The sequence below is a fragment of the Anopheles ziemanni genome, chromosome 3, assembly GCF_943734765.1.
Source record: "Anopheles ziemanni chromosome 3, idAnoZiCoDA_A2_x.2, whole genome shotgun sequence".
In the NCBI taxonomy this organism is placed as follows: domain Eukaryota; kingdom Metazoa; phylum Arthropoda; class Insecta; order Diptera; family Culicidae; genus Anopheles; species Anopheles ziemanni.
The window spans coordinates 10,989,291-11,012,273 of NC_080706.1; the positions used below are offsets into that span (position 1 = coordinate 10,989,291).

At 50.7% G+C, this 22,983-nt stretch overlaps 1 protein-coding gene across 1 annotated transcript in view; it reads right to left on the bottom strand.

Annotated features, from left to right (window-relative positions):
* LOC131288308 (filamin-A) overlaps nucleotides 1-17,187 on the bottom strand; it is a 44,370-nt gene extending 27,183 nt beyond the window's left edge. Inside the window, exons 1-9 of the mRNA XM_058317428.1 lie at nucleotides 16,887-17,187; nucleotides 9,104-9,590; nucleotides 8,606-8,620; nucleotides 6,211-7,755; nucleotides 5,752-5,990; nucleotides 5,043-5,609; nucleotides 3,365-4,500; nucleotides 3,150-3,283; nucleotides 2,934-3,066 (exon numbers count right to left, since the gene is read on the bottom strand). Of these exons, the coding sequence (XP_058173411.1) occupies nucleotides 2,934-3,066; nucleotides 3,150-3,283; nucleotides 3,365-4,500; nucleotides 5,043-5,609; nucleotides 5,752-5,990; nucleotides 6,211-7,755; nucleotides 8,606-8,620; nucleotides 9,104-9,590; nucleotides 16,887-17,172 (4,542 nt within the window). The 5' untranslated portion in view covers nucleotides 17,173-17,187. The remainder of the gene's footprint in view (nucleotides 1-2,933; nucleotides 3,067-3,149; nucleotides 3,284-3,364; nucleotides 4,501-5,042; nucleotides 5,610-5,751; nucleotides 5,991-6,210; nucleotides 7,756-8,605; nucleotides 8,621-9,103; nucleotides 9,591-16,886) is intronic.
* Between the last annotated feature and the right edge of the window lie 5,796 nt (nucleotides 17,188-22,983).

Here is a 22,983-nt window from a genome sequence, read left to right on the forward strand (position 1 = left end):
ATCTTAACCGAAAGCCGTCCCTAGCGGCTTTTCGATTTTCATTTCGGTAGCCCCGTTTTAAGCCGCCGGTCGCGGAAGTTCACGCCCAGCAGGCCGTCCATTAATTACGGCAGGCGAAGCATAGTTGGCGCATATTCGTTCGTTCCCGTCTGCTGCCAGCACGCACTCGCACGAAGTCGGGCACACTGCACTAATTGTCGCGCTGGCCGCGCTGTGAGATGGACACCACACCACCGCACCACTGTTAAACTGCTTAGTTTGATGAACGCTCGACATAGTCATGATAATAATGGTTCATAAAACAAAACCCTTTACCGGCCTCGGCTTGAACAGCTTAATAACGTCGTTAATTTTTCATTTTGTTTTCATCTTGTCGTGCTTCCCTTGTCATTGCCATAAAATATTGTGTATGCTGGGACAATGTATTTGTATTAAACCCGGTGTATAGGTAGTTCGTGGCTAAGAGACTTTTTAAAAATTTATCTCGACATACAACCCATACCTGTTTTTCTGAATTATAATACCGAATTATCATTGGATAGTATTTACTTCAAATAATTTGAATATTCCAATAATTTTACCATACAATATGAATAAATAATCGATGCATCTACCTACCTGCTAATGCCACCTGTGCCAAATGCTCCGTGCTTAACGTGATCAAATTACGTATCAAAACTTTCTTTCATTTGCGTTGCTCGGCAAGCTGTTGCGGGGCATATTAGAAGTGGCTTTTTTAACACTTTTAGAACTGCCTTAAACAGTGACTGTGCAATTGATCCCACAGTGGCATTAACAGTGGCACTAGCACTAGCATCGGCATTATGCGGCAGAGCAGGTAAGAACACGTCAGTCATTTATGAAACAGAAGCTTCGTTCGTGCAGGTGTATGCGTTGCGATTGTACAGCGATCCCGATAGCGATGGGAACCGATCTACGGTTTGTTGTTGGTGGAATGGGAAGGGAAGTGGGGTGGATGCAATATCGAATAAAATCAAAAGATATTTGGTCAACACTATTTAGCACCGGTCCGTGGTGAGTGTCTCAAGGATGAGTTGTGGCTGTCAGATGGAACGGGCAGGCAAACACATAAACAAACAAACAAACACATCACTCTTCCTTACCGGCGTACGGGGAGGTGGGCGGTGAGGGAGGTGGGGGGAAAGAAGCCGAAGGACTTGATGCTTCACTTCATGTGGGGAATTGTTTGCGTTTATCAAAATGCGACAAATTTGCGCTGGCATTTGCGTACGTACAGGCATGGCGACGATCATCCATTTCCCCCAAAGCGTTGCTTGCGTGCTAGAAGAAGCGAAAAAGCTGGGCTACCGAAAGGATGACAAACATCCTGTTCAATTAGCGCCAATTCACAAACAGTGTCCTGAGCAGTCCAACAGTTGCCGCTCTGATAGAAGCAGCAAGTGCTCTTCGAAGTGAAAGACAAAGTGAATAGAAAAAGAAGGTATGTATATGTACAGATGCGATGGATCGTCGTGTAGGAAATCATCCCCGCAAGACGATCGGCCAAGACCGAAAAAAAGAGCAAAACGAGAAACCCTTCGTTTGCAAGTGGCTGCAACATCAATGAAGATCGGGACACTTGCTGCTTGTCGCTCTTGTGCTGCCACGACAAGCGCAGCCGGTTCCGTTGAGCGATGGATCCTGGCGGGGCGAGGGTGGTGCTGGGCCACGCCAAAAAGAAATGCTATTTTTAACACCCCAAAGACACGCAGGAAGAACGCGACACGAAACAGACTTCTACGAGCGAAAACGGTTAATTCGAATGGCAGAAGAATGGATGAGTCGCGAAATGGGCGCATCGCGGGCGGCGCGTGGGGGTACGCCCGGAACGTGATGGCGCAGAGTGGATGTAAAAATTTATACATTTCAAGATTTATTTTCATTCAGCAGATATTTCTTCTTGACGCACGCGAATCACGATCCCGCGTATAGGGGGAAACGACACCGGGAGGAGGAGAGGATGGTTAGTGGTTGGGCGAGCGCAGGGTGAAGCATGTGAATGTTAAATTGTGAGCAGCGCGCTGTCTGTGACGGAAAAAGGATGTCACATGGGGTGTTTACTTGAAATCAACACGCCGGGATAAAGTAGGATCGAAATGGTGGGGGTGTGTGGGTGTTTTTTTTGCTTAAGGGTTAAACATTTCGCTCACAAGCAATGGACTTCTAATCTACTCTAGCGTTAGGCAACAAAACGATCATCCAAACTCCCGGACGGGTGCGGAACGGGTTTGTCGTTCAACTGATCATTTGTAGCCACTGGCTGCGCATTGGCTGCGTACGTTGGCTGCGTAAGCAAAAGCGTAGCGTTTTCTTTCCGTTGCGGTTCGATTGCCCACATGTAGAGGGCGCTACCGAAGCTGCGGTTCAAAATGATCGCTCAACGATCGTCTTTTGCGAACGGCCATCCGTTTACGGAGTGAGACGACGATAAGGAAAAGTGTTTGCGGTATGTTTGTATTTTTTGCTGTGCTCTTCATTTTGTTGTTCTATGATTTTGATTTTATTTAACCACCACCAAGTTTTCAAGAGCGTACACTTTGATAGGACACACGTTGAGAAACATTAAGCATGAGTACTTTTGATGCCATGTGAGAGAATTGTTTTTGTTTTTATCGATACACAATAACACGTTTCTTCTGTTTCATAAACGACCAACACCTCGGAAGTACGTTGGGTTAAGGTAGAATACCAGCAGTACGTTGCAATGCGACTCGCGGGGAGATATAGTGAGACATACGTCTCGGAATAACAAACAAAATGAGTCCCATTGCAACGTGCCGGTTAATGGGATGGGAAATTTTTCTGTATGTAGCCATTACCAGAACGGATGCCAATTTAAGTAGTGGGATGGGAGGAAACGTGGAGAGATAGTGAAGAGTGAACAAGAGACAAGTAAACAAGATCTAGTCTACCTTAATTGTGAACGTGCCGTTCGGGATGTTCCTTCCGCCGAACTTGATGTCCAGATCGTAATCGCCCGGATCCTTGAGAACGTAGAAAATGTCGAAGAATCCGTCCTTTTCGATGACGTCAATGTCCACATCACTGCGAATAGGAGAGGAGAAAAGAAAGGGCGCTGAGTGGAATACATCCTTCCTGGTGCTCCTACGGTTTGTTTGCCCGCTTACCTTGCCTCGGAATGGGAAACTATCTTGCAAGTTACCGCACCAGTGCCCGCCTCCCGGGCGTCGATGGCGACGTGATTCTTCTTTCCATACTCCTGGTTGGTTGGGACGGCTTGTACCATTTTGCACTTATCAGCCTGCCGGAAGGGAATGGATACGTTTGCATTAGTGGTGGCCGGGGATATGCGTTGGCAACAAGAAAGCGTGCAGTCAATTACCTCTCCAGTAGGTATGGCTTGCAGTAGGAAGGGCGACCCGAGGACGTCCTTACCGCCGCACTTAATACTGACATTGTAGGGTCCGCACTCGTCCGGTACGAACGACACCGCGTACGTGCCGTCCGGCTCCTGCTCCATCTTCGGCACGAGCGGCTTCCCGTCCGGTCCCTTGATACTGACGTTGATGTCCTCCTTGGCGTGCGTCTGCGGCGCGTCGATCTGGAACTTGGCCGGCAGCGACGCCGGCAGGGCCTTCTTGGTCGCCGCGTCCCCGAACACCTTCGCGGGTTTGCTGTGCTCGGTCGCGGGCTGCACGGTCATCACGAACGGACTGCAGCTGACCTCCTGGTCGGCGAAGCGTACGTCCGCCGTCACGACAGAGCCCGCCTTCGGTGGCACGTACGACACGCCGTACACGCCGTCGCCCTTGTCCTGCACCTGCGCCGTCAACGGCTGACCGTCGGAGGACTTCAGCTTGACGGCAATCTTGCCCGGACCGGCACTGCCGACGTCGATGTTGAACTGTGCCGGCACCTGCTCGAACACCTGCCCGTGCTCGATACCGGGCCCGTACACCTTCACCTTCTCCGGGCGGGTCGACTCCTTCACGGCCACTCGGAACGGCGAGCCGGGAATGTGCTTCTCGGCGTACCGGATCGTGATGTCGTACTCGCCCGGTTCCGTCGGCAGGTACTCGACGTCACACGAGCCGTCCCGGTTGTCCGTGCAGCTCATCTTCGCCTCGGACGGGCCCTCGATCGCGAGCGAGAGCCCCCCGGCGCCGGCACCGCGCGTCTCCACCGTGAACGTTGCCGGCTTGTCCGTCTGGCCTCCCTCCAGGCCGGGACCGTACGCTCGGCAGCGCGTCGGATCACAGCCGGACTTGACGTTCACGACGAAGGGCGAACCGGGCACGGGCACGTTGTCGTACAGCAGATCGATCGTGTGCCGGCCCGCCTCGAACGGCGTGTACATGATGCGGAACACGTCGTCCGCCGACTCGCTCGGGACGAGCTTGCTCGGAATCTCGTTGCCCCGCGGATCGAAGATGTTGCACGAAAGCTTCGAGCGGTCCACATCGTCCCCGACCTTGCTCATATCGACCTGGAAGTCGGTGGGAGCGTTCATGATGACACCTGCACGGGGAAGAAAGGTAAAGCGACAGTCAATTTTGGCAAGTAAACATAACCTATAAGTGAGAGTTAAAACTGGCTCAAACGGCGGCAAAAAAAACAGCTAGCATTAGGTTTGGCCGAAAGAATATATCGACTTCGATTAGTGGAAAACCATGCAAACGACATTGGCGCAAAACTGCAAACACGAGAGGTTTTGTTAGTCAATGCTAGAAGACAACGCAGTCGAAAGGAAAAGGTCGCAGAAGAGACTTTGGCTGATAATCTGGAAAGTCGAACTTAAGTCTTTAATTCCCTTAACATTATCGTTCAAAGAATTGATTTTCTGTTCTGCTAATTGCAGTCTACAATGGAAGTCAGATAGAGCCAAAGTCTTCCAAACAGTTGTTGGCGGTGATCGCAGGCTTCTCCTGGCAAAGACCAACATCTCGTTACACGGTTAGGCGGATGGAAAACCAAAACAGAACAAAAAAGGAAGCGAATCGTGAGGGCAGAAAAACGATGCAAAAAAACAACAGCGACACAGCGGAACATGCGCACTTTACCGTGCGGCTGAATGCCCATCCCCGAGACGCGGATCTTGCTGAGGTTCGGTTCCGGCACGATGATCGCCTGGTACGGCGATCCGGCGATGTGGTCGTCGTTGAACGTGATGTTGATCGTGTAGTCGCCGATCTCGGTCGGCAGGTAGGCCACGTTGCACGTGCCGTCCCCGTTGTCGCGACAGTTGATGGCCGCCTCGCACGGTCCCTCCACCGTCACCCCGAGCCCACCCTGGCCGGCACCGCGCGTATCGATCATGAACTCGGCCGGCCGGTTGATGATGCCCCGCACCAGCCCGGGCCCGCTCGCCTGCACCTTGCGCGAATCCGACCCGACCAGACACTGCAGCCGGAAGGGCTGCGGTGTGATCGGGGTGCCACCGAAGCTGACGCTCAGCAGGTACTCGCCGAGCTGGGTGGGCGTAAAGTTCACCAGGAACCCTTCGGCCGTCGGGATGACGTGCGCCTTCACCCGGTTGCCGGACGGGCTCGTGATGGTGACGGCCAGGTCGGCCTTCCCGATGCCGTTCGTGATGACGCGGAACTGCTGCAAACTGTTCAACGGTGCGGCTGGCGAACGGAACCCATCACCACCACATCAACACCCCGGCGGGAGAGAAGTTGCCCGATCGGGCCAAAGCTTGTTCGATTATCCTCGTTCGAGTGGGGGTGGGAGAAAACGGGGACATATATAGAGGGAGCGCATACTTACTCGGTTCCAGCCCGTCGACCTTGATCTTGGACACGTCGACCGGTGGCGTGACCGTTACCTTGGGCGCCACCGGCACCTTCAGCCCACCGTAGACCAGGTTCGTGGTGTACGTTCCCGGCAGCGGCGGAATCACCTCGACCGCGTACGTGTTATCGTCGTTGTCGATGATGCGTACCGGCACCTTCTGCTGCGTTTCCTCGTGCACCAGGTTCACCTCCAACAGCCCGTTGCCAGCGTTTCTAGTGCGGAAAAAGGGTGGAATTAATCAAACGGATCGTGGGAGAGAAGTTACCTTGGTTGTGGATTGACTTATTGCTTATGTCTTAAGCGAAGAGTCGAAAAATGAAAGTAAGGAATCGACCCTTCATTACCCACGTTAGTGGTCAATAAATTGAGTACTCCACGCAGCGGGCAATAAATCTACCAAGGGTCTTTAATTGCCACCCCACCCTGGCGTACCTTGCGTCGACGTTGAAGTGGGTGGCCGCATTGGGCTTCACGCCCGGCTCCAGCCATGGTCCGAAGAACTGCACCTTGGTCGCGTCCAGCGGAGTGGAAACGTTCACGCGGAAGGGCGACTGCGGGACGGCCACCCCGCCGTAGTTCACCTCCACCGTGACCGGGTCGGGCGAGGGCGCCGTGTAGCTGACCTTGCGCGTGCCGTTCTCGTTCTTCACGATCTTGTGCGCGATCGTGTTGGAGAACACGTCGTTGATCTTCACCTCGAGCGGCGCCGAGCCGGCCCGGGTCGCGTCGACGGTGAACTCGGTCGGCCGGCCGACCACGACGCCGCCCGTCTTCTCCACGCCCGGTCCGCTCACCTTCACCAGCTCCGGGTGGAAGTCGTCCGCCTTCGGCAGCACCTGCGCGATGTGCGGGCTCTTCGGGATGTCCTCGTTGTCGCAGAGGATGTGCACGGCGTACTCGCCCGGCGCTGTCGGGTGGTACTTGACCAACGCCGACCCGTCGCCGTTGTCGTGGCACTCGATCTCGGCCTGCGACGGTCCGGCGATGCTAAACCCGAGGTTGCCCGTCTCGCCGTTCGTCTCGACGACGAAGCAGGCCGGCTGGCCGACCATGCCCGACCGCAGCCCGGGCCCGTACGCCACGATCGACGTGTGCTTCTGCGGTCCCACCGTCACCTCGAACGGCGACTTCGGGATCTCCTGGCCGCCGTACAGCACCAGGATCTTGTAGCGGCCCTCACGGAGCGGAATGTACTGCGCCTCGTACGTGGTTGCGTCCAGCTTGCGCATGCTGTGCTCCGGCACGACACCGCCCGGCCCGAAGATCTTCACCTCGGGCACACCGCCCTCGCCCGCGCCCTCGGTGAACACGCGGAACGTCACGTCGTCGTCGTTGACGCGCACACCGACCGGCTGCAGGCCCCGCCCGCTCGCGCGCACCTTGCGCGGATCGCACACCGGCGCCACCCGCACCCCGTACGGGCTGCCCCGGATCTGCTGGCCGCAGTAGAACACGTTGACCGAGTGCAGGCCGACCTGCTTGGCCGTGTACTCGCAGCGCCACTGGTCGGCGCCGATCTGGCGCAGCTTGGCCGCGACCGCCGTCTTGTGGTTGGCCGGATCGAGCACGATCACCTCCGGCGTGCCCTTGCCGGCGTCGCGCGTCGTGATGTCGAAGTGCGTCTGCTTGCCGACGACCACGCCGTCCGGCAGCAGGCCCGGCCCGGACGCCGTCACCTTGGATGCGTCGCCCGCCTGGCTCTCTACCTGCACCTCGTACGGGCTCTTCGGGATGTCACGCCCGTTGAACTTCACGTGCACGCGGTGCGGGCCCTCCAGCTTCGGCACGTACGACACCGAGTAGGTGAGGTTCTTGTCGTTGTTAAAACGGCAGTCCACCTTCTCCGGGTTGCCGTTCGGGTTCTGCACCGCCACCTCCACGTTGCCCTTGCCGGCCGAGAACGTCTCAACGGTGAAGTTGGCCGGGGCGCCCACCGTGGGCCCGGTCGGCTCGATGCCCGGACCGTACGCGCGTACCCTGCGGAGGAGTTGGTCGGTGTGGGGACGGGGGAAGAAAGAGGATCAATGAGAAAACAACATGATTGGTGACGAATTAGGGGAAAGAGCGCGAATATATGCGGGAGGAATGCGAACGAGCGAACTTTTCCATTTTTTTCCCTTCACTAAGCACCAATGGAAGCAACTCACACACGCGCACACACACACAGACACTTCACACAACCACACACGTGCACACCAAACAGGAAACGGAGTGGGCGAAGGCGGAAGGGCACAAGTGTGATGGAATTTGGGGGCTTGTTTTTTTTTTTTTTAATTTTGAAGTGACCGTTGGAAATCGAATCGAGGTACAGCCAAAACCAGTAACCGAAAAGTTCCCTCCGGCAACACCATCATGACGCGGTTTCCCGAGCAGGAGCAGCTGGAAAAGTCGGCCATCGGGGATGGCAAAGCAAAGCGTCCACACGCCAGGACAGAACAGTCGATTGAGTTGTGTTTTTTTGTGCTACGAACTCAACAGGATCAAATTTAAAACGGGATATAATAAGCCAGAACAAGATACTAATTCAGTGATAAAGAATGGTGATTTTTTGGAAAGTGTCTAACTGGCCAAAATATTAGTGTTGTGCTGTTCCAAATCGTGTCAATGGGTTTCCTTGTGCGTCCAAAAGAGAGAACGCACAGAAGCATACAGTGAACAGTGAACAGCGGAACGCACGGAAGGAAACACGACAATGAAACAACAACAGCGTGGTAATCTAAAACAGTTCTAGCCCCCCTTTTTCAGCCCTGTACGGCCAGCTCCTTGCGGCAGCAGCGATGGCAACAAACAGCACTAGCAGCGGCAACTACAACCCGACCAAACTTACCGTGGCGGTGGAACACTGCAAGGTGTAAGTGTAAGTGCAGTACGATCGGGAATGGTAAGTTCGTGTTGCCGGCAACACGGTAATGGTAGTGTGAAGTAGAGAGGTAGAAATAAAAAGAGAAAAAGATAGAGAATAGAAAACGGATACGTGGGGGTTGGTGGAAGGCATGGAAACGAGTACGAAAAACAGGGTACGACGGAGCAATGGTTTTGGCAATCGGAATGTGGGCATGGTCACGTGTGGTATGTCGCGATGGACCCGGAAGTAGTGTCGATTTCATGGGATAGGATTAGGAAAGACAAGAACAAGAAGAACTTAGAACTACGCACTACACTACTGCACTACTCAGACACTACTGAAAGGCACACGTATCCCTTCCGAGGATGAACTAGGCATAGGACACGGCGAAGTCCAAGGGCTAGGAGTTAGTTCTAGAGACGGCGCATTCGGGAAACGATGGTATTCACCCACTAGACCTGTCTGTCGGCCAGAACTAACCTGCTGTGGTTGGTACGGGGACGCAGCGGAGCGCCGGGCTTTAGCTTCGCGTTCGGGTACTGTGAGAGGTACGTCATCATGGACTGCTCGTCAATGTTCGGGTTGACCATCTCCTCCGGGCGGATCAGCTGGCGCACGTTCAGCCAGTCGTCCGCCAGGCCCATCGCTTCGGCCGCGTTCTGGACCGCGTCCTTCGGGTCCCACATCGGCCAGTCCGGGCAGAGGCCGGGCGCGACCGCGTCGACCAGCGCCCCCACCGCCTTGCCGTTCGTCCAGTCGCTGGTGAAGTTGTTGATCGGCAGGTCCGGCACCAGCCGGTGGATCCAGTTCATCAGCCGCTGCTTCGGCGAGGCTCCGTTGCCGTTGGCCAGGTTGTCACCGTTCTCGTCGCCCTCCCACATCGGCAGCGAGATCGAGTAGTGCAGGATCAGCGTCCAGATAAGGCCCATGATCAGCTTCAGCTTGCAGTCCACGATGTCGGACGAGTCTGGAAGACGGGGAGAAGTGCACAGTGATGTCAGTCATCCGGGTCTGCTATTTCTTCTACGTCTTTCGACTGTTTAGGACGTGATAATTTTGCCACCCCACAGCTGATAAGTTCCAGTTGGGTTCTTTTTTTAGACGTTCCGGATGAAAGCAGTGATCATCAGCGAAGGCGAGAGGAAAGGCGTTGGGTTTTTAGTGTGTTTCAGACATCAAAGTAAGCGTTTATCGCCTTTGAGGTCGGATATCAACGAAATCGTCCCGTTTTGCATATTCTGAATAACACATAACAATTGACGGAGGATTGTCTTCCCAGATAGTGGCTTGACAAGTTTTTAACACAGCAAAGAATTTACGGTTGATGGGTTAAAAAAAAGCGCAAAGATTTGGCAAACACATTTGAAACATAAAACAATAAAACAGTAAACGAGTTAAGAGAATCAATTTAAAAACTTGAAAAGCGCTCAATAAAAACAGCGGTTAAAAAATGTTTACAATACCGATCACGGAGTACAAGAAAATTGGATAATGGAATATAATAATTGAAATTGAAAAATTCAATTTGAACATTTTCAGTCAAAACTCTCAGATTTACGCTCCACATATAAAATCGTATATTTTAACGTTTAAATAAGCTGAATGAAACTAGAATAAAGTGTTATCCAGATGGGAAAAGAAAACCCAAAGAGACAAACCTGAAAAAGTGAACTGAAATTTTATGTGAGAAGCTTTTTCTTCATGCCATGTCGTTCTTAGAGGTTGCTTTGAAATCCAACGTCTCAACGAAGGCTCGAGATGCCATTTTAACAACGGAAGCGACATCCGGCAAGAATTTTTTTTTTTTTTTTATGTGGCACGACATCCCCTAGTGGGACAAGGCCTCTCTCCAAAGAGAGTTTGTGTGACCGAAAGACGGTATATTATAGATCGGTGGTCAGCCGTTCGTAATACCGGAGGATGCCAGACTCGAGATTCGATCCCACACCTGTGGTGTGGTGTTTCCTCGCGCTACCGCTGCGCCATGGGCACCCCCGAATAGACCTAAGAATAAACTCTGTGGTTTTTACGGGAATTTCACATGATGAATAATTGAGTTGATACATGAAACATCAGGGTGGACTAATTTTCAACCGCGTGTTGTTCAAATTGAGACTTATTTCAGTTCACAATTAGGTCAATAAGTTCAGTTAAACTTTGGAGTGTTTCAATATCGAATTCGTTAGATCCAACAGCATGTTTGAAGGCATGCGAATTGCACTCAAGGTTCGATTAATTCTGCTGAATGTTCAGTTATAATTCAAAATCAATTGTCACGCAGCGCATTTTGCGACTTGTTTGCATTTTGCAGCCGTCCAATTTATTTGGGTCGATAATAACCGCCTTCCGCGTAACTGCACGCCTTGAACAGTGTGATTACGGCAGCATCAGCAGCAGCTATGATCGAAACCCTTCCCACTGCCGGGCGCAACTTCAGCGAAAAACCTCACGAGCCTCGATGGGCACAAGGTAAAAACTCAGCAAAAGGTTCTTCCAAAGGCGCCCGGGCTCGCGAAGGCGCCTTCCCTTGAAGCCAATGCTAACCACTCTACTGCATCTCGCGGGCTCTCCATTCAATCGTCAACCGTCGAAAATGGGGGGTCGTTAATGTACGCATACACTCTCACACAAACACACCACCGCAGAGCAACCGCGAAGTTCATCGCGGATATGGCGAGGTTGAAGCGTTACGGTGGCCTTTTTTTTGCTTGTCGTTCTTACAATCCATGAGGTTCCGCGACAGGGTTCCTCCTCATCAGAAGCTCGATCCGGCTCGCGCTGGTGCTGGGATAAGGTGCCACGCGAGGACACGGACACTCACACACTCGGCCGAACGCACAGGAAAGGCAGTCCGTTTTCCTTGGAAGCCTGTTTTGCCTATATTTAGCGTTTGAGTCATCGAGTCCGGACTCGAACCGTGTGGTCAGTCTGTCTGTTGCTCGGAAGAGCTCCGAGTCGGTGCCGGCCCGAGATGATTGTTGATGGGGGAGGCAATAAAATTTTAATGAACTAGCAAAAATAAAAATAAAAAACGCCGATGGACGCAAGCAGCGCTGACGCGTTCTCCCGCATGAAGAGCGACGTCGCTATGCACTGGTTATTATGCGTATGTGCGTCTGCATCGGGGCTCCGTTTCGATCGTACGCACTCTAGCGCGTTGCTGGAGCGAAACACAAACAGTCGTTGTGGTTGGTGAGATCGAAAGCGAAAGCGCAATCGGAGTGCGATTCCGTATCGACGTCGGGGAATGCGCGCCAGAATGTGGGACTTCACCGTAGCATCAGGGGTTTCGTGAAGACTGGAGAAGCATCCGTTTAAACCTTTGAGTGCGTGATTTGAAGGCTCAACGTAATAACGTTCTTTTTATTGGAACCACTAAAAAAAATACGCTAACAGCACCGAGGAGGACTGTGATCGCATTGGAAGTGGTGAGTCGAGTCTAGAGTCGAGTCTAGTACCCCACGATATTACGAACGACTGACCACCGATCTATAGTATTTCGTCAAGCAATAGGCTACAGTAGCTCTTTTTTGGAGAAGGGCAGAGTTCCACTAAGAATGTCGTGAAATTTTAGAATATCAGAACAGATGACATTCTGCTTAAAGTATCAGATGTTCAATGAAAACCAAAACTGGTAGTCTTCTGTCGTTGGTTGTCCAACACCTTATCGAAAATTGAGACCCTCCCTCAGCATTGAAGGGTTTTGAGGGACGTGGAGCAATCGAGAATGGGCCTCACCGAAAGCTCGCAGAATGTTAATCAGCGGCAGCAATGGTAGCCCGATCGGACGTACGTGATGCATTCACGGTCTGGTGGATCCGCGGTTTCACCCCTTGCTTCATACCAGTCTCGATCCCACATCTTCCTGCCCCTAACTAGCATGGAACAAGCAGTCTGATGATCGCGATTTCATTTTTCCGTGCCCATCTTGCTAACACTTTGTAGAACCTCCGACACCATTGCTATCAGCAGAACGAATTGGAGAAGATCGCGATGGTTTGCAGTTTTGCCTGCCGAACGGCGCCAGGCAGAACACGAGATAGAGCGAGAAGTGAACTAATCATGTCCCATTCCCCGGACGTGCTCAGAAATCGGAAACAATCCACACCGATTACGTCACCGCGGGGGGAGGGAGGGCAAGGGTATAATAAAGCGCGAGGGTGCATTCATGCCGGAGAGGACGAAGACGGGCGAATCACAAGACGCTGAGGTGAGTGTGTTTGTGTGTGTTTGTGTGCAGGGAGCTGTCCAAAACCCAAGAACCTGTTTCCTGCCACACTAGGTTGATGCGTTCTGCTGGCTCCAAATATGAACGAAATATCCGATTCCCGCGTCGGCCTGCGCACTGCGCCTAGTCCATAAGCGGCAAGGCCAGAGCGACGGACGTTGGTCGTCCGAACTCCATCGACGTTAACAGCGCCGAATATGTAGAGGAGATTTTATTCCACTTTTTCCTTTTTCCGATTAGGTTAGGTTACCTTTTCCATTCTGTTTATTTTTTTCTTCTTCAACCGGGAGCTCCCAAAGTCTCCGGCTTCGTCGTCACGCGGGCCAATTCAATGGAAATTAGTGCAGGGCAACTGTTGTTGACTGGTTGGGGTGAAGGTGGGAATCATCATTGTAACAGAGGGAAGAAAAACGGAACGGGAGAGGGAAAGGTGGTGGATCGTGCATAAATTTCATGCGTATGTGCGGCCGCAGACAACTTCAAACTCCATGGCCATCCTTTCGACGGTGGTGGCTGACATTTGTGCAGCCATTTTGGAATTCCGATATATCGGGTTTAGCCTACAACAAAGTTGGTACGGCATGCTTGGATGCAGTTCCTTTGATGCACGTTTTTTCGGCTTTATTTGACCTCGTTATGAAGTAAGTTCACTACTATGAGTTAAAGAAGGCGGGCACTATTTTCAACTGCATCGCAAAAACCCATCGATCATCATCAGGGCCGGGCTGATTGCACGAGCTCGAAAGGGATAGAAAACTGATACGCGCTCTGCTCTGATAATGATTGATTGTCACTCGTAAAACTCTTCCACACCCCAAAGGCCTTGACAATTTGTCGGTCAAGCTGCATTTCGTCTTTTTCTCTTGGAATAAAACTCAGACATGGGCAAAAATAATCACGACTAACCAGAACATCGATTGTGTCACGCAGATGAGACACAGAAGCTCGGGCTGACAAGCCACAGTGACGCCATCGGTTAAATCCGTTCCGATGAACGAACCGCTGGATCGCTCACCCCGCATTCTCCCTCCTCCTCCTCCAATGACCTCATGGCGCCCGAGCCGGACGTCGTCGTTTTGCATTAACGAATGAGTGTGAAATTAACGTTTTTTATACTTCCCCGTTTTCGGTCAATCGCGGTCAGCGTCTTGTTATCTCTCCACTCGCTCTCCAAGTGTTTTTTTCTCGTTTGTTTGTTTCTGCTTCAAAGATTTTTCCGCATGCAGGCGGGAAACATAGGAGGCGACGAGACAGTTGGCAAACTTAACCTCAAAAAATGAATACAAATTAACACACCCCGGAGGGCAGGTTGTGGTGAATAATCAAAGTGTCACAAAGCAGACAAATGCAACTTGCAGGTGGTGCATGCGCGGAATGCTCCGAATAACCACACCCGTGGATAGCAAAAATAGTGCAGAACCAACGTACACGAGTAAGAACAGTATGCAAACGAACGAGAGATTGCTCGCCGTGAGTAATCCTACGAAGGCGAAGAGTTGTCTGGTCCGTGCTTGTTGGAGGTCACGAAAACGGTGGAAGCGACGAAGTGGGAGCTGTAGGTACGTGTACATAGCGCCGATATGCCTCGTGTTGCAGATGTACAACGACCGATAAGCCAGATGCACCTTGCAAGTAAAACACATCGATGGTGATGTCATGGTAAGAGGCCGCTGCGACGCGATCTATAAGAATATGCATTTTATGAACGATGACGGAACGTGCTTAACATCAAGGAGGTTACAACCCATCGATACTTAGAAATCTATTGCAACATTGCTTTTAACTGAAGGGTTTGTATAACTTATCCATCATTCCATTATTCCATTTTTATAATTCCATTACTCCATTAATTCCATCACTTCATTAATTCCATTACTCCATTAATTCCATTACTCCAGTATAATTCCATTACTCCATTTTTGAGGGCCTCATGCCTTAAAATAACGTAAATCAAATTGGTGGTCAAAAGTTTGAAATTAAATTAATTTTGCAAAAGAGATCCGATAGGCTATGAAAAATATAACTAACAGCTCTCCCTTAGTTATAACATCCACTATTTACTTGCTCTACCATTTAAAGTCAGATTTATTTGAGATTTCTAATTGAGAGTTGAGATCATTTAGTCAACAAAAGTCCTCTTTCCGTGAGACTTTGTCCGGCTCGTCAAACTCATCTCAAGGCGTCCTCGGCGGTGAGCAGTTTATGAGCATCGGTCGCATTCCTATCAGCCGAAGACATTTGACCGACTTTTTCCCTAATAGCCGCTTGCACTTTCGTACACCAAGAACGGATCCGGCCGCAGTGGTGCATCGATGCACATCGACCGGTTGCCAAAGATGCTACTAAAAATCGCAATGTGACTACGCTTTCGCTTTCTCCCAACCGAATGCCAACTTCGGTGCACCGCGTGCGAAAACCCAAAGTTGTCCGCTGGCGTTACGCAGGGCACACACGGTGTCGGCCGTTGGTGTCGATGTCCATTCCATTACGCTTAGCTTCGCTCGGTTGACCACCTAGTGGAGCGATAAAACGCACCGAGCTAATTAACCGAGTTATTTGTAAAACAACTCACAGTCGTCACGCCATCCGGCACGAGTCCTCGTTTCTGGCGGTGCACTGGCGGAGTGCCATATTTTCGCCGCTGTCCATATAAACAAGACAACAAGACCGGACGACCGGAATCGGTATCGCACCACCACCATCTTGGCGCAACCGGCGCAAAAAGGCACGACGAGTGCACGTACCGAAATGCTGTCGGAAACATCTCTGCGCCATCGAGTACCCGTTCCAGTGCGAGATGCAGCAGCATTTGTCGCTGGTCGCCGGGTTCGTCGCTGGCGGGTCGTTGAAGTCTTTCGTTTTGCAGCGAAGACGCAAAGATAAAAGCGGATCTTCTGCTGCTTTCTTCTTTATTGCGGGTAGATGAAACAAACCCACGGCACACACAAAAACACATACACAAACACACACAGTGCTTTGCCAAAAAGCCCGGCGAACGACGCAAAAATGGCAACAAGAAGGCAACAAAAGTCACTAAAATGCAAGCCTCCCCACAAAAAAAAAAAACCACGAAAACCATTGCAAAAAAATCGTTTTGTGCCCACAAACTATGCAGGAGATCACCGTTGCCTCATTCGTTCAGTTTTCGGTGCGAACGAAGAAACAAACCGCCGACTGTTTGTGTTGCATGTCTTCGGCGTCGGTTACCTCCTCCGGAACCCTTGGCCTTGGTCGTGGAAGACCGCTTTTCCTTCTGCCATTTTTTGGTTTTTTGTTTTGGCAACGGGTCCGCGTATCGGGCTCATCTAATCTCTTCTGTCGCTTCAGTCGCAATTCGGCTCGTTTCGGTTCTTTAGCCCATCCGGAGGGAGGGCGGAAGGTTTCGAATGGTATAACCAACCATAGGAAGACGACAGTTTTTCGGCGTTCGTGCGTTTGCGGGCAGCTGCCGGCACGGGAAGGAATTTGCAAAGTGGTTTTGTGCACGCAGCCACAGTGGTTGCCTCTTCTGCTCCCGCGAGGCTTCGGCGAGGCAGATCGTCATGTTTTTTTTGTTGTTGCTGCATGTTTTTAGTTCGCTTCTTTGGTGTGTTGGTGCAAAAATGACGATCCTCACGCCAACGAGCGCTTGGCGCAGAACGCGACGTACATAACAATGCCCATGGTGCGGGTTTCGACTGTTTTTTGTTTTAACATTTTTTTCCACCCAAGGCTTCACAGTGTTTGGCTCAAGTGCCACGTGTTGTCTGTGTGCGTGTAACTGGAGATGGCGTTTGTCAAAAAACACGGTTAACGAACCAATTCCGGGATTCCCAAGTTTTGGTGGAGTGAGTGTTTCTTCGACCTCGGAAACTGACCAGTTTTCAAAAGAGTTGAATAACAAGTTCCGCAATTGCACCAATGTCCTCGTTCTACTTGCATCAAGCTTACTGTATTGCTAAACCATTACATAATACCAAAACTGCTCAACAGAATAACATGACTGATTGAAAACTAATCATTTTAGAACTATCAGTAACCGATGGTCAGACTTACCGATGTTGACAATTTTGATTCCCTCGATCTCGAGGAACTTGAGCGCGACGGAGACATTCTCCAGCTTCTGGCTGCGGAAGGTGGGCCGCTTGTTGTGTTTGCTCATGCGCTTCTGTGACAGGACCTCGATGAGCGCGATCAGCCGCAGGCCGTCGGAGAGATCGCTTTCGAGGTTGGCGATCGTCTGGTTGATGATCTTCAGGTGCTCGTTCGCCCAGCGTGTGAACGTGTTCTGCTGTATTCGCTTCCACTGCGCGTCCTCGGCCAGATCCCGCTCCGCCTCCATCTCGGCCTCCTCGTCCGCGTCCGGGTCGTCGTAGTCGCGCGGTTGCTGCTGCTGCTGCAACTCCTGGTAGTACTGCGGGGCACCCTGTGTGGCAAGTGCAAGTGGTGGTCCGGGAAGGATGGGTCGGATAAGAAGGAAAAATAAATGGAAACAAACTTATTAATGTGCGGGCTGATGGGATCGGAGTCGCAGGAGCGAATTAGTTACTTCATTTCATGCACTGCGGGAAATTAGGGACGAATATGAACCATCCCGGGTTATGTCCCTGTGCGAGACGCAAGATATCCGGAGGATCGACAAAGATCGAACCCTCGCTCCACGAGACTGTGCTGAGATCATATGCGTGAGCATGAAAGCGCCGGTGGAAGCCGCCGGCGATCGGCTTTGGTTTTGCTTATCCCTGGAGGGCGATGGCGCAGCTTTTCGCTCGGGAAGGATGCAAGGGTTTGGCAAGCAGGAGCTGGATTGGAGAAGCAGCACATGGGGACGGGGGCGGGTACGCAAGGGACTTGATAATTTATAGCTTTCTGCTCGGTTTTAATCGACTTTTCGCCGCTGCCAACAGCCAGTTCTCTCGTTTGCTTGTGGAACGTTGAACTGGTCGCGCGCAGGTTCGAAGGGTTTTGCGTTGGAAAAGAACGCGAACAGAGGCGAACACCGAAAACGAACCAGTTTCATTGGTCGAGCAGGACGAACAATGCAATCGAGCTCGAGAGTCAATTAAATGGTTTAGTTACATGTACGAGCACCAGTTAAATTTTAGTTCGCGACGAGACATCATAACAAGTAACCAACAGTTTTTTAGTTATTGATTACAGAAAGTAACAAACGACTTTAAGGGTTAAATATACATGAAATTTTAGAGAGCACAGAAAAAAGTTATTTTCCGAATTATGAAGCTCATTCACAGTCGTGCGAGTTCTGCATTTTCACACTCGATCACATGCAGTAGAAGGTAACGATAATTTAAAAAGGTAGAAACTAAAAAAGACCCTTAATGTGTTGCATCGATTTGACAGAAACTAAACCCTATATTCGTAACGGTTCTTGAATGGAAATAGAGAAACAATAACGTAAACCATTGTTGAAAATAAACGATAAAAAGATGTAAAATATGATCAGCAATATTATGACCATTCGTGACAAGTTCATCTGACTCACAGATGAATCATAAAGCCAGGTGTTTATGCTAGAGATTTTTGTCTGAATCATTAAACTTATTCAGCTGCAGCTGGCAAAGGCTCATGTATCATCACCCTATTCGCCGGAGAGTGCCATTGAGAAGCTGCTGATTCAACTGCGATTCATTTGAAATCCAACTGATTTCATTTTACAAACAACCTGCTCATATCGTGCAGATATGGTGGCTCCGGTGTCGAGTTGAAGTTCGAATTGCAGCAAAGATTTTATGGCACATGCGTCGATATAAAACCATTCTGCAGTTTACCGTTTTAATGAGTTGAAAAAATTGATTGTCCGAGGTTATAAAACAAACCGGTAGTAGAAACTTGTTTCCTCGAACAGGCGGACCAAAAAAAAAACACGACTGGGGAAGATTGGCATGGAACATTTTGTTGTTTGCAGACGATGGACTTGTTTACAAATAAAGGTACGTTCTTTTCTTTTTTGTTAATGCGTTATATGCCACCTCAAGCGCTGGATTATCATGTCAGTTTGCAACGTCGACGTGACCGATATTCGGTGTCAGGTTTGGGCTGCCTTTTTTTCTTTAAATTCCCTCCGTAGTCCTCCGCCTGCGTTAGAGCCCGGGGCAGGAAAAACCACCTCCAGAGCGGCAAATTATGAGCGGTTAAGCTGTAACGCGTATCGGCTTTGCCGTGAAAGTGACCCTACACACAAACGGTGGGTATCATTTTTCGACGCCATTTGATTCCGGACCCGTTGCGGTTCCCATGGGATTTGAAATTGAAATCACTTTGGTTCCCAAACACCTTCACGAGCCACCGGGCATAGTGGCGTTCACCTTGAGCGGTGGCATTCGGAGCCGGTGTGTGGATAATTTGGGGCGAATGAAACATTAAACAAGGCGAGTGGAGCCCACCAACGGCGCTTTTGTGGGGGTGCATTTCTTGGCTGTTTCTTGCTTTCCGGCGCCATGCCAAAACCGCTTGTTTTGGGGCTTGTCGAACACACCAATTAAGCCACTAATGAAAGAGTACGTGTCATCCCGTTCCGAAGGTGATGTTTTCGAAGCGTTTTGAACACAACGCGGACACTAAGATTTCGATCTTTTAGCTCAACACTGGGACACACGGACATCGCCACACGCAGTTCCTACGCGATTCACACATTCTAAGGGAACCGCACTCGCAGTTCCAGTTCTTCACTTCTTCGGTCGATGTGCCAACTTACTCATATCTTATTTATTCTTCATCCTAAACTTCCCCCAGCAGCTTGAGATCGAATTCTCAGGGCCCACAAAAGCACTCGGTAGAACAGGGAGAGAACGGTTAGGATGTTGGGTGCGGGTTTACCTTTTTTTTTTTTGTTATCTTTTCAAGAATAAAGCAACATAAAACTTCCCAAATGAAACTACCTCCCCTTCAAGGGGTCGTAGGCTCTCCCCCCCCTTCTCCGATGCCCATCGTTGGCCGGAATTGGTCCGGGAATCACTGGAAGCAGCGTCAGCGTCATTCGCTTTCCGCATCTTCTACTTTCTCGGGCCGTCGTCTTTCCGGCGATTCTTGGGCACTCTCTTCTTGGGCCGCGGTTGCTTCTTTCCAGTTTCTCTCCACCGGAACACTTACACGTCACTGTGGAATGCATTCACTTTTGGCCCCTCTGTTTACACTTTTTCTGTTCCCCTCAGCATGTCCTACAGTCCCGGCAAGGTTCGAGTAAAGTAGTGCAGTGGTTCATTGCAGTTCGTCACACGCGAATCCGAACGCACGGTAATCCGACAATGTGGCGCTTTTTATCTCGGTGCACCGCAACAAATGCCGTATGTAAACAACCGCTGCACTGACAGGTGACGAGAAGCAAGGTGATGAGATATGGTGAGATGGAGGTAGGGAAGATGCGGGGGAAGATGATGATGATGTGTCTCCTGCAAAGCTCCCCACGACAACCGTTCTTTGGTCGTTGCTGCGCTCCTGCCAGCCTCGCCTCGGCAGTACGTGGCCACGTTTGTTTACCTTTTGGCAGCTGCTGCCACGCAATTTGTTGTTGCCGCTTTTGCTGGCCGCACCGGGACTAACACCGATCGAAGACGCTCGCCGGCCGGGATAAAACCCACCGCCGAAACCCCGGGGTAAACTGTGCCGAACGGGAGATGGTACCGACTCGGTTCTACCAACACCGACACTCGCGGAATCAGACAGATGATGCGTTGCACAATGGTCACTACTGATAGCACCGGTTGCTGCTACTGCTGCTGCTGCTGTTGTTGTTGTTGATGATGATGGGGCTTGGAAACTGTTTCCAGCGACGAATGGCGATCGTGCGTCTCGTTGGGCACGCGGTTCGTTTTCAACTGATGACAGCCGCACCGGCCGGGGATCACGTAGCTGACTGCTGCGCCGCTGCTGAAGGCTCATCGCCGCATCGAGAGCAAACGGTGGCGGCCGCGGCGGCGGCGGCGGTGGTCTCTCAGTGGTCACATCGGTTTGCTCTCGCGCGGCCGGGCTCGACGACGCTTCCGGACCGGTTCCACCGCCGCCGGCACCGCTCCTAACAACGGAATGTATTATGTGCTCGCGGTTCTCGGAGGCTCTTTCTCTGCCGCGCATGGCTTAATTGCCGCGATGTTGCGATTTTGGGGCTTCCCCCTTCCTTGCTTCCTATCCGTCTGCTCAGCTCAATCAGGGGCTCTGCTCTGTTTCTCTCTGTTTCCGTCGCGAGGAGGCTCCACGTTCGCTCAGCAGCTCCCGATCCGGCTCATAGCCGGCACTGCGCGTTACCACTGTATCTCTCTGCGAGTCTGTCGGACCCTTTGCTCCCTTCTTCCTCGCTGTTTTCTTCTCGCACTTCTCACTGTTCTCCGCCTGTCCTTCGTGCCCTTCCGCGGGAACCACTTGTTGCGTTCGCCTGAAGAACTGACCGGCAAAGGGAAACCGGTTAGCAGCGAAATGATGATAAAGTAGCAAGTACTTCGATCACCAATTCAACGACTATCGCAAGCAGGACGTGAATGATAAAGCTCCCGATAAGACGTGTCATGGAAGCAGTAACAGACTATCACTTATCAGTATTTTCTCGCGCCATATTTTTATTCAACGGAATCAAAAGTCTAGTCGGAACACGAGCTCGGCAATGGAAACAGTAGCAAACAATCCACGTAAACAAATTGATCGTTGCCTTGACAACGGCGCGAGTCTGCCGTGCTATCGGTGGTTGGCTCCTAAATGTAGGCAACCGGAGGTACACGAGCTCTGGTCAGTGGATCAGGGATGTAATCATATTGGGTTCGTAACTCCTAAAAACTGTTTCGAAGGACAATTACCGAGTTTTTGATGGAGGTTCGAACTTCTTAAACTTCATTGACCGTAATTTAAAAATAAAACACGAAGAACTTGCTTCAGAGGAGTTTGCACATCTGCTTTTACTTCAGTTAAAAAAGGAAAAGCATAATAAACAACTCACATTTTTTCTCCATATATTTTTGAAAACGGATTTCAAAACAAACCCACGGCAAGACGATCAGTGAATGTCGTTAGTACGCCCACGCCTTGACTTGCTTTTGTCAACTTGCTGTGTGATGCTTCAACTCTCGTTGATGATGCGCATTTTCCGGCTAACCAACATCCAACCATCGCGCTTTCCTTTACCATACGTTATTCGTGATGATTCAACAAAACACAAATGATCGTTCTCAAACACCCCCATGCTTTTCTCGTTTCGACGAGCAGCTGATTCATGCTAAACGAGATCCGCCGGAAGGCCAAAGATCGCTCAAGGACGTGATTCACAGCAGGCAAATTGCCATGAAGGAGTGAATTTAATCAAGGGAATCAAACATCTGTCCACAGAACGCGACCAACCAATGCCCCCATCCGGCAAACTGTTGGTTTTTTTTAATCTGTAGAAAGAAAAGTACTTCCTACAAGCTGTGAATTTCTCGAGGCTTGGCCGCGCCGTAAACAATGTTATGTTATGAAGCTAACGAGGTTTCGTGTTTTGAGTGGTGGGCAACTATTTTTAGCAAACACGTGTAAGGATCGGCGAAGAATGGGTTAGATCGGAGGCGAAGATCTCGTTCAGGTGATTGGCGATTTTCGCTTGTTTGAACGCCAGAAATAGTAAAGGTGTGTGTTTCGAAAGGCGTGCGTAACTCTTTGTAACAAATATGTAACTCTTTGTAGGGAAAATGCGTCTCACCAAAGGTGTTCAGTTTGATAGGGCTTTGGACAAAATATGATTCTTCAAAGAATATGCTTCATTAGTCAGTAAAAAGCTAAGCCTATTAACGACTCGAAAGCATCCTTTAGACCTCCACCAAACGTTATGCGTTTGACCATGAAATGTACGTAAATACCTGCACTTGGACGTCCATTTTGCTGGAAGGGATTGTATTGCTGTGAGCTGGTGAGATGGGAAGTGTGTAAGGAGTAGTTGTCGGTGTAGGCTGTGGTTGTTGCCCTCCCGAGGGTCTCCTGCCCTGTGTTCTGCTCCGTATACTGCCGTGTAAACGCTCCTGCCGTGTGTCCTCTGTCCCTCTCGATGCAGCACTCGAATGGAGCACTTTAGTCGAAATGTACGATAGGGATCGATCCCAACAATGTTTGTGTTTTACTTTCCCTCGTGGTCAAATCCGGCTCAAACCGGCGGGGTGTGTAGGTTGCAAGGAAACAT